General features: G+C 39.2%; 1 protein-coding gene across 1 annotated transcript; it reads right to left on the bottom strand.

Moving 5' to 3' along the window:
* Positions 1-730: 730 nt before the first annotated feature.
* On the bottom strand, positions 731-10348 carry LOC103798745 (ATPase WRNIP1-like). Its single transcript, XM_009071029.1, has 5 exons — positions 10164-10348; positions 7797-8026; positions 2800-2955; positions 1686-1765; positions 731-1110 (listed from the first exon to the last, which is right to left on the bottom strand). Exons 1-5 carry the CDS (start codon positions 10346-10348, stop codon positions 835-837), a joined length of 927 nt encoding a protein of 308 aa, XP_009069277.1. The 3' UTR covers positions 731-834.
* Between the last annotated feature and the right edge of the window lie 1944 nt (positions 10349-12292).

The raw sequence follows: 12292 nt of genomic DNA, 5'->3' as shown, positions 1-12292 counted from the left end.
AGCAGGAAGAGGAAGCCAAACGCACTATTACAACAGCACTAAATCAATTTCTGTCTCTCAGCTTTCCAGTTCAAAGCTAATTCCTAATGTACAACTGGAAATATACAAGCATATTTCAGTACCAGGAATCTCCTTTCAAAAAGAACTTCCCAAAATGCCATCACACGAAAATTTTATGTGATAAAACTTTAAAAACTAACATAATTTGGCTATTTTCATATTCTACTTACAAAATGTTTTAAACTTGCTCTGGAGAGTAGGGATAATAAAATTAAAGGGACATCAAACTTTTAAAAGCAGACTGCTATCGTAAAAATATTTAAACAAAAGCATAGACATTTTTAACAACTTTATTGGTTTAATAACTGTTGTACAAAATTTGTCTCTGGAAAATCATTAAGAACAAAAATTATGCTGTAATTATATTTTGTTTACAGTATTTTAGCAGCAGGGATAGAATTTACTTTTTTTTGGAAAATAGACAATTCTCAAAATCTGAACTAGATTCTGATTTTAAAAAGCAGCACAGTAATATTCCTTGCCTCACAGCAAGGGTCAGAAATACAAGTCTTTTTTATTTGTCATATGAACCAGAGAGTGACAACACTATATAGAGAAAGCTTATTTTTGCATTTCAACATTTCCTAACTGCAAATCTTTACAAAATACCTGCAGAATAACAGCAGTGAAGCCAGCAGGATAAAAAAGTGTCTCAAAGGCTCAGTGGTTTAATACCTTCAACCACAGTAACAGAGGGCTGACACTGTAAGGGGAATTTCTATCGTGGTAGAAATGTATGAGTCATAAAATCAAAACCCATTCCAAGCACTGTGATCATGTCTTTTGCTCCTTGAAGAAGTCTGTTCCTTTCAACTCTTCAGGTAGATAGTCCTGCTCTACAGGTTCCTTGTACATAGGGTTATATTTATAGCCTTTGCCATAGCCCAAATTCTTCATGAGCCTTGTTGGGGCATTTCTCAGGTGCAGTGGAACAGGTGGCAGAGGTCCCGTGTGCATTCTCAGACATTCTTTGACGTTGCTATATGCCTTGTATACCTCTATAGACTTTGGAGCTCTGGCAAAGTACACTACACATTGTGCTAGAATCACCTGGAAAAAAGTAAAGGGGAAATGTTACATAACTTCTTTTAAGCTCTTTGGGAAAAGGTCCATTATTCAGGTTATTTGTGTAACACAACAGGTATTACGTTTTTAAACTGACCTCTGCCAGCTACTGAGTATGAATATTATTATTTAACAACAACACAGTCCTTCATGACTTTCACTACTAGCAAATAATAGCTACTTTAGAATATCAGAATATATAATTTTATTTATAATAGAGAAAAATGGACAGAGCAAAATGGCCTAAGTTCACACATCACACAAATAATAGCTACTTTAGAATATCAGAATATATAATTTTATTTATAGTAGAGAAAAATGGACAGAGCAAAATGACCTAAGTTCACACATCACGTTTTAACAATAAATAAACAGTGAATTTTATTTTAAGCTACAATATCTATTTTAAGAGCTACAATGTTCTCTTGTCAAAGAAGGGGCATGCCAAATGACCAAGTAACTAAGTTGATCCTGCCCTTGCAATCTGTTTCTCTTTATAGTTACAGATAGGTTTTACAGTTTGCAGTACTTTCAGACCAGTGAATTAATGAAGCCTTTACCTCACATTCTGGCATTCCAATAAAGTGACAGCCTTGATAAGCAGCAACTGCTTGTGTTAAAGCCAACGGATCTGCCAGTCCTACAAAAGGGCATCAGACAAAAGCATTTACTTTAGTTAATGTCTCTTTCTTTTTTTATTTGATTCTTTCCCCTCCTGTAAGATATCCACGCACATTTCAAATCTGCTTTCTCAGATGTTGGAATTTCTGGCACAATACCATGCCATACACATATCTTGTGTATGGCATGGTATTGTGCCATACACATATCTTGTGTATGCTGTTGGTGGTGGTGGTGCTCCATCCATCCACCAACCTTCCTTCTTCTGTCCCCATCCACCCCCCTTAAAAAAAAGAACGGTCTAAGTTGTGGGTATGATTTTTTATTTGATTCTTTCCCCTCCTGTAAGATATCCACGCACATTTCAAATCTGCTTTCTCAGATGTTGGAATTTCTGGCACAATACCATGCCATACACATGTACAGACTGAAGGTGCTGCCACACGGTGGCAGCCTGAGCAGTAGCTGACCATATGATTCAGTTATTTTTTGGAATTGAGAATGAAATGGGAAAATACTGATATATGGACATAAATTCCCCAGCTCTCCTAACTCTTCACCCATCACATATATGCTAAAAGTGCTGCTGCATCTGTTACCTTGGATAAGTCAACCAAGATGTCTTACAAATAGGGAGCCAGCTATCAAAACTGAGGTTTGTGAGTTCAGGTAGGCATTCACCTGCCAGACTCATTCAAATAAAAAAAAATAAAATCAAACACCCCTGAAATACACACTCTCTGTGACACAAGTTTACTGGCCACCTACAACCACCAGAGTTTAAAAGAACCCATATTAATACACAGCCAAACCTGACCTCAAAACATTTGTTTCTCCTGCTATAGGTAATCAACACAATGACACCACATGCAGGTCTCTGCCTGAATATATAAAGCTTTTACTGGATTTGGAGCATTTCAGTATTTTGTACCTATCTTGCATATTGTAGTTTTGGGGTTGTTTTTTTCTCAAAAGCCATTATTTTAGAAACCAAAAGCCTGGCAGATCTTCATTCAACATAATATTCTAACATGAAATACTGCACATACTGACCTATATCTTCACTTGCAAACCTCACCAGCCTCCTTGCCACATAAAGTGGATCCTCACCACCTTCAAGCATCCGAGCAAGCCAGTACAGGGAAGCATTTTCATCTGAGCCTCTCATAGACTTGTGCAGGGCAGAGATGCAGTTGTAATGCTCTTCTCCTGTTTAGAATGGGGGAGAAGTGATACAGAAAGCTGTTAGGAGGAAATTAAGTGAAATGCATTTAAGGGAACAGAATGTATTTTGCTAGATCATATCAGGTAAACTTTTTCAAAGTTCTTTTTACATATACATGTGGTTATGGTGTTCAGTAATGTTTTGCATGCCTTCATGCTTTGCCACACAAATCATTCCACCAACTACATAAGCAAAACAGAGCAAATCCAGATGAACAGGAGGGTTTTTTTTTCTAAAATTGCAAGGCAAATAATTTGGTTCTGGTACCCTAATGACCTTTCCTTCAAAAGAAAAAGAAAACATCAGATATTTTATGCAGTTAGGAAGAAGACTCTATATAAATTGCTTTAGGACACACACACAGAGCTCTGAGAAGGCAACACAAGAATCAGAGAAATCCAGTGCTGTACAGTAGAGATATTTTAGAAAAAAGAAATTTCACATCAACTAAAACTTGAAAATAAAGAGAGCACCATATCAAACACAAGTTTGATGTATTACATTGGATGGTGGTGGGGGGCATGGGGAAGGAAACGTTGCTGTGGCTATACAATGTCGGAACATTGCAGAGTTTGGAGGAAACAGAATTGCAGTGCACAACCCTGGCAAACCCCTAAGAAATGCTGAGGTCAGTTGTGGACACCTGCACTACTAGAAGGGTCCTGAAAATTGAAAGAAAAAACTCCACACAAACAAAACCTGAAATGCCAGACTTCTAAATAAGAAGGGAGAATTCTGAATTATTTACAAGGAATTCTTTTTTTTGAACATTAAAGTTTAATATATGATTTGATATGGAGTCCAAGGAGAAACAAACCCATTTCACAGATCTTTTAAGGCTACACTTGAAAAATAAAGGGCCAATATTACAAACACTGAATGAGACCCTTCCTGCTTGCAATTTTTCCCTGTCCAGCTTATGTATTTCTTTTAATCAACTCATAAGAATATTTTGCTACAATACTGTTGATAAACTCTCCCTCTGCCTTTTTTATTTTTTCAAGTGCCTGGCATTCCTTGGCTCACAGCTAGGTATGTATTATAAAGGCAACTGGCTGCATGCACAGCCATCTGTCAATATTTCTCTTCTTAAGGCTAAAAGGATTTACAGCCTGAGGGCTGTATCAGAACACACCACTGTCACTTGTAGGCCCTGCAAAATAAAATACTGCATGCATGAGTTTGAAAGCCAGAATCTCCACACTGCTGCAGTCCCTTGTTTCATAGTAAGCATGTCTAAAACTGGGTCCATCTTTCTCCATCTCTGCTCATGCTGGAGTGTGGTTCTGTGGGGAATTCAACACACGCACTGCCGAAGAACACAGGCCATCAGACAGCTATTTTTGCTGGGACTCGGCACAAAGAGCCCTGTGGTATGCAGCCATTACTTGTGCCAACACAAACAGCATGTCCATGCTCCATCAGAACACTTGAGTTAGCAGCAGTAAACCCAAGCAGCTGAACTCGCATCATCCTCTTGGACGAGGCGTCTCTTGGTCTCTTAAAAGTAAGGAAGATGGCCTTTAAATATCTCCAGAGGTTGCACTCACCCAGATTTCTCTGCTGGAGTGCTTCTATATGCTGTTGGGCTGCTGTAAAGTGTCATGCTTGGGGTTACCAGCTGGAGAGGCAGATGGAATCCAGTGGATATGTGCAGGGGACTTACGAGTACACAGGCTGAGAAACGGAAGAGTTTTCTCCCTTTATTTCCTTCCTCATAAAGTTAATGTTGGCTGACTGAGCCTTTGATATAATGACAATACTTATACACTGGACTTGGATTTCTTCAGAAAAACTGCATTAAATGCACTTTCCATTCAGGGCAAAACACAGTGACATGCATTGGACAGAGCTCTTACATTTCTGTTTAAAAAATACAGTTTATGGATATTCTATTTGAGATACCAAGGACCGTTTTAAAAAAACCTTAAACATAACTTTTAGTAGACCTTCATTTATTAGCTCTGCCTCTCATGCTGGTTAGCCAACATACAGATTTTGGCCTTATCAATTCAGCTGAGAGACAGACATATACCAGCTTATCTGTCATTCCTGTTCTGCATCCCAGATACCCCTCAAAATCAAAACTAGCAAGAGTTTTTGGAATCAAAATACATTTGCTCTATGCAGATCCCACAAAGGCAAATGCCTTTCCAAAACAATATACTATACGAAGCTTTGTGGAAGAGAGAATTTTCTAGTGTCTAACATATACAGATGCATAAATCTTGTTGACATATGCCCATAAATGGCTTTACGTGCTCATGCCAAGTTTTCAGGCTAATTTAAGATGCTCATTTCTCTGAAGTCTTACTGGTAGAAGACAGGGAAAAGGTCTCATTCACTGACCACACCTAATATCTGGACTTCTTAAGCAATCCCTGTTTATCAGGTAGTGGGCAAAAGTAAAATCACAGTCCCCATCTCACATTATTTTCTATCTTAGCCAAAGCTAAGCATCAACTGCTCATTGATAAAGGACAGAAGAAAGCCTTGCAAGCAAGACTAGAACAACAGAATGTATAAAAAGACTTCTCACTCTAGTCCAGCAGAACAAAATTCAGCTGAAATAAAACCATAGTGTGAGACACATTCCCTTTTCTCCTCCATAGAAGAGGAGGAAAAAAACTGTGTGCCAAATTGCAGAATAAATTAACTTCAGCTTTACACATTCCCAGTCTTTACCATAACTGAAGTTGTGTTACCACATGGACAGTCCAATTACTGTACATTTATCTGAAGTATTCACTATTAAATCAGTGTTAGCAGAGAGATACAATATGTAAGAGGAAGAAGAGACAATCTATCAAGAAGAGATGACTCTGTCTTAAAAAAATCTATTCACTGTCCCTCAGCAGTTAAACTTATTTAGTTGCTGCATAATCTTCTCCAAGAATCAAAAGTATAAAGACTGCAATTAAAAGCTAAGATATTGTTTCCTCTTACACTGCAAGGGCTGCAGGCAGGTGCTGGAAATGAAATTTGATTAAAGTTGTTTCTTCATCCTTCCAGCCAAAACACACAGACTATCTGCACAAAGACCTTGTCTTTACATGTCTGCACACAGATCAGAACAATAGCCTAATGACTGGACTGTGAATAATTTCTTTCCTAGACTACTTGGTGAAGGTACAGAAGAGAATGCCCAGCTACATGTATTTGGCAAATGTTAAGGTGACAAAAAACTCAGTAAAATCAAAATTCCATATTTGCACAACTCTGAATGCTAATCAATATTTGGTGCTTTCTACACAAACACAGTACACTCAAATTTATGTTGCTGCTATCATGATCAGACAGCATCATGTCCCTCCACTTTATAAGGCTGAAGCATTTTATTTGAGAGGACTGTAGATTCCACCACCACAACTGTGACTCAAAATGTATTAGCTAAAACAAAAACAAAAAAAATCCAGACCACTCAACAGAAGAGAAAAATTCTGTAAAGGCATGTACTGGGGCAACCTGATACTGTGACAGTATCTGTGGCAAGCTCTTCGGCGTGCAGACAATTAAGAAAAATAGAATTTTCACTGCTCTCACCACTCTGAAAATCTCAGACAAAACCCCCCACAACAAAAATAACCCACAACAAGGATTTCTGTAACAGAGGAGGGGCTGACACATATTACCTAGACTTGATGCAAACCTCAGGAAGAGGTACTCTGTGCCATCTTTAACAGGGCAAGTGGGTGTAAGACGGCTGGAAGCAACAGACACAGCCAAGAGTTCTGTGTGACAGTGGCCACAAGGCGACAGCAAACACAAGGGACCCACATGGCACAAGAGACTCACACCAGCAAACTGGTCAGATTTTCCACTTCCTTCTAATCATGACTTCTTCTTGCCACAGACCTCATAAAATTTTTGTTCTCCCTCCCCCTGCCTACCCTCGACTTGTCAGCTGCCATTTTATCAGTATCTGCCCAGCTGACCTTTTCCTGACAGTGAGTCATCAGTAGCAAGAAGGCTTCATGAAAGCATATATGTTACAACCAGCCTCAAGAAACCTCTCATCACAGGTTTTGAACAGTGATGGTTAATTGAGCATATCAGATACAGTGGCAAAATAAAAATCAGTCCGTTCTCCAAATACTGATAGTATCACATTATCATTTGAGACTATCCTGCATGGTCATTCAAGTATTGCTGAAGAACTAGCATATACATTCAAGGGGCTTCACCTCATCTCTAATACTCACTTCCTGATTTTTAACCCTCTCATAAAATGGCATAGTCGACAACTATTGCGATGCCTAACATTGCCAAGTCCCAAACTTAGCAAGAGTGGTTATCACATTAGGAAGCCTTAAATGCAATTAGATTTATGTGATCCACCTTAAGTAAACTACAAAACTCATTACCTTAAAAAGCAACTCCAAAAATAAAGCAAACTGCTCAGATTTTGACATATTGCTGCAAATGTGAGCACTTACAAGACTTTCAAAGGAGGAGAAGTGCAATGGAAGATATCAAACTGCCCAAGAAAAATGTCACCAAATTCTTCCCCCTCCTTACACTGCAACCCTTACAAAAGCAAATATTCTCGATAACACTAAAAACCAAATAATTTCACCATGCAACTGTTTGCAGTGCAGAAAATATGTCTTTCAGCTAGCCCACGTTTCGTAAGTGCTGAGAGAAAACCCTGCTTAGAAGGAATTTCTGGCTGAACTACATTGTAAAGGAAAAGTAGTTTTTAGGACAAACTTCAGTACAACCACTGTTTCACTAGAGCAGCTGGTACGAAAAAGGGAGAAGAAGCAGAAATTACAGAGACATTTTGAGAACTCTGCAATCTCAGAAACTGTTATCAGGTACTCACCTGCTCGGTCATACAGGATGTGAGATCGCTGAAGCCCTTCCTTTATATGCTCTTCTGTTATCAGAATGCCATCTGCACAGCCACCTTTGGGAATATTCAAAGGAGTGGTCTTCCCCACTGCTAATCTGGCCTGAACTGCTAACTGGAGTCCGTTCAGTCCAGTCCTTGCATCGCCATCACAAAGGTAGGCCAGTGTATTTAGAGCTTTCTCTTCTATGTATACAGGGAATCTGCAACGCAATAACCACACACCATTAGTCCCTGTCACGCTCCTCTACCTGCCTGTTGTTCTAGAGATGATGTTTCTTTACAATTTTGGTTGAGGGGCAGCTGAGTTTAAGATTTGTTCTTAACTCATCGTGTCATGATTAAGCACTGCAGAGCCTGGGAGAACACTCTGGGACCTGACCCTCTTCCTTCTGCCCCAATGCCTGTTAAATACAATCACACATTAAAAATGTAGAGCAAAAGCTCTCATCTACTTAACCTCCTTATCTTCCCTCTCCCTCATTAAATTCAGTGGAAACCAGGGTTAGGTTTTTGCTGGACCACAATTCTGGCACAGCCAGCTGAACTTTACAAGGTTTTATTCCATCAGCATTTCACAGCACTTCAAATCCCTCATGGGAAGGACAATGAAAAGTTAGGAAGCTATCCAGGTGAGAGAATATAGTGAGGTATAAAGTAATTAGCATAAGGTTTTTGAACTTACTACCAACAACAAGAGCTGCTATGAGTTTTCTTTGAAAAGCAACAAATGGAAGGACTGTTTACATTGTAAAGTATGCATGCATCCTACATTTTTATTTTTTTAATAAAGTAACAGGTACTGCAACCTAGTCACTGGGGTACAAAAAGTATCTTACTAGAAACAAAAGGCATTCCAGTACATGACAGTCACTCTTCTTGCCATTTACTACTCTGTGCCAGGACGATACAAACACATGAAAAAGGCCAAACTCTCATGAACACACAATCTAAATGAACAAGGAGAGAAGAGCTGAAAAATGCACCAGCAGGTGAGGGACCTCCCGAGATCTCATATTAGGTCTATGAAAAATCTGGGAAAGCAACAAAGTCCTCAAGCTTTGGCTCCAGGTTTTCATCTGCTGGGCTGCACCCCCCACTGCTGGGGCACATGCAAACCAGCTCACCTCTGCACATTTCACAGGCACATGGTTGAGGATTTAACCCTCAAACTTTAGTTATGTAAACAAGGTAACACCTAAGGCAGCCAGTACCCCTGATTTGATTTGCAAACAGTAACCAATGGAGTTAAAACCCGGCATTAAGTAATGGCCCTAACAGAGCCATTTCCAGTAACTAGACTGTAAATCAAGAGTGACATGTATCAGCAGGGATTAACACACAGAGCTGGGTGTGAGAAGCAATTTCTTATGAAGCCCTTGTGTGTCAAATAATTAAGGATTCACAACAGCCCTGCACTTCATTCACCAGAAAGATATATTACTGTTATTACCAGTGGTGTACAAGAGAGGCTACTCCAGTGTTCCCAGAAACACATACCCACTGATCTTCATTACTTGCCTCCTCTTCCTCCTCGCAAACCCACTTTGCACTTGTTGCACAAAAGAAAAAGACTGCAGGTACTGCAAAAGCTTCAATAGTTAATATCTGAGTCCTCTCATGGCCACACATAAGAGGGAAAAACTGGTAGAGTTGCAATATTAATCCACACCACTGCAAGTGAAGGTTGATGAATGTCTTCTAGGGGCAAAACTCAAGCTGCAGAGAGTAGCAGTGGGAAAAATACATCTATATGCACGTATGCATCTCATCGTAACTTTTTTCCATCTCCTTATTTCTCATGTATTTGATAAAGCTAGAAAAAACTTAACACAAACATACAGTGGCACGTTCACTAAGGTGTTTCCAACACCATCCTTGTGTTTGAACAGGGGAAGCAGAAAAATACAATAGCACAGGTAATAACATAATGCTTCCCTGTTCCATAATCTCAGCTCTGTTAACACTATTTCAAAATAATAAAAGTTTATACTCATATTAACTGAGTTCAGACTTTTTTTCTGATCAATTAACATATTAAATTCCATTTTTTAATGATTTAGCTTTACTAGCCAACAGTCTAATTTCAAAATTAGAATGACAATTATTTCAATACATTGGCTTCCAAAAATACTTGCTGTATTTTACATGTTTAAGTCCATCCTTCTTCAGAAGCTCAAGTGCCATATTCCCTTCCACTTTACCCAACTTCCGCACACACCAGAACTGCAAGGCAGATTAGCTCCCGTGTTTTCTGGCTTCTTTTCAAGCTCCTGATCCTCTTGCAGTTGGGCAATCTCATATTTTATTCAACCTCCAAAATTAACACCAAACACCCACCGGATGCCAATGGTCAATGTTCGTACCTTGTAACTGATGATACTTGGAGACAAAAACATAAACAAGCCAAAAGTGACATGCCAGGATCCATCACTCACTGGCTGAAGGTGATATACTAGCTCAAGGAATGGAAAACTATCACTACAGGATAATAAATCCTTCTTCAAAATCCTCTTTATCTCCATTCCGTCAAGACAGTTTGTGCCAAGAACCTACATGAAATGTGTGATGAACTACCCATAAAACCTGCACAACAGTGCAGCATTTGACCCAATGACAAGAGAATGCAAGCAGTAACAGAGAATAAATGTAAGGAAGCCCAAGCAGGGAGAACCTGTATGATGAAAGATGTAAAAAAATAACTGAGTAAAATGTGTGATAAAGTACCCATTGCTTGTTTCCCATATAAATCAGTGCTTTCTTACTTTCTCAGTGCAATATTCTCACTACATTCACTCTTCGACAGATTGCAATACTTTTACATGCCAATAAAGTTCTTCATCTGAAACACTGCATTATGATATGTATTGCTCACTGCCTCACAACACGGTCTTCCAATGTCACCTCTCACCTCAACAAGCCATTTCCTGCACGGAAATTGGATGGATGTTACAATTAAGGAACAATTTTCAAGTAGGTATTGAACACTGAAGACCCAAAGGAATTCCATCTTCAGTGCTGTGATTTACAAACCAGTGAATTCAAAGCATGTCAGAACGTGTAATACAGCCAGTAACAAGCTGAACTGCATCATGTCTGGGCTTGCCAACAGGAAACTGGGGATTCTTTCATTTCCCTCAGCTGTGTACATTCTGTGCTAATTTCCAACACATTAATCCACCATCCAGTTTACAGTCTGAGTTCAATTAGCGATACCACTCTGAGGGCAGCACTTGAATGATAAAAACAAAAAGCCAAGGAAAGAATTTTATTTCCTCCATCACTGACACAGTACAAGTGTAGTGGATTAGTGTATACGTGGAACAGTTTGTGCTACTATGAGACAGCATAAACTGCAGACAGCACAAGCAAAATGTCAGCAATATACAGCATCTTTAACATTGACTTCTTAGTTTCCTTCTTAATGAGTATGTTTCTTCTTTTCATGTTTCCCCATCTTTCAGCTTAATTTACTGCATTTACAGGTACAGTTTGATGGCAGTAACATTGATGAAAATTTAACACACAGCACATCTTATCCTAAAAAAATCCAGTAACTTATATAAAAACTTTGAAAGAAGCTTTATGAACTATGATGACTTAACAAAGAAAAAGATACCAAAGTAGGTAACACTTCCTGCTACTTCTGTTTCAGCTTTAGAGAAAGAAAAGTGGAATCCCACAGTGGGATGAAAGAGAAGGCAGATGACCTAACCTTACCAGAACCATGCAGCAATAGTGAAAGCAAAGTAAGAAAAAGCCACCATGAAAATATAAGGAAACAGATTTGGGTAGAGCACACTTTCCTTGTTGAGTGCAATGATGAAACCCATTGAATCACTCAGTGATGGCTGCATTCTTGTTGAGCACAAAAGCTGCTTGTAGAGACTAAGGAAGATTCACCTTCATCTTATTCCTCAAGGTAATAGGAGAGACCATGGGAATCATCCTCTTCAAAATCTCGTTGTGGTGAGATGTCATGTGATCAGACAAGAGATGTGATACCAAAGCCATCTGACAAACTGAGGCTAAGCAGCACATGCAGTACTTCACACTGCTAAGGTTTGGGAAGGGAGACTCACATGGGAAATGAAATCCAAAATTCAATGTACCCATCTCTTGTGCCTTCTGGCTAGATCTCTGCAGCATTTTCAAAGTCGATAAGCCTCACCATTTGGGAACATGCTGCCTTACAGCTCCTTTTCCAACTCTGGAACAAAGGTGAGCACACTTAACAACCAAATCAATTGTAATTGTTGACTTTCATTTATTCCTCAGGACAGCATGAACAGCTACCTGACTGTATCTAATGACAGCCCTGCTTCACAGAGGCAGGCAGGTGAAAAGGTAAAAGATGAGACAGATGCTCCTGTGGAGTAGTAAGTGGAAAGAAAATGAGGGAGCAGAAATGTTACAGACAGTGAAGCAAGAAGGATGAATTAATAGAATCATAGAAGCAGCCGGGTTGG

This window comes from Acanthisitta chloris, unplaced genomic scaffold, assembly GCF_000695815.1.
Source record: "Acanthisitta chloris isolate BGI_N310 unplaced genomic scaffold, ASM69581v1 scaffold5860, whole genome shotgun sequence".
NCBI lineage: Eukaryota > Metazoa > Chordata > Aves > Passeriformes > Acanthisittidae > Acanthisitta > Acanthisitta chloris.
The sequence above is the reverse complement of the archived record's forward strand: the minus strand, read 5'-3'. Positions and strand labels throughout refer to the sequence as shown.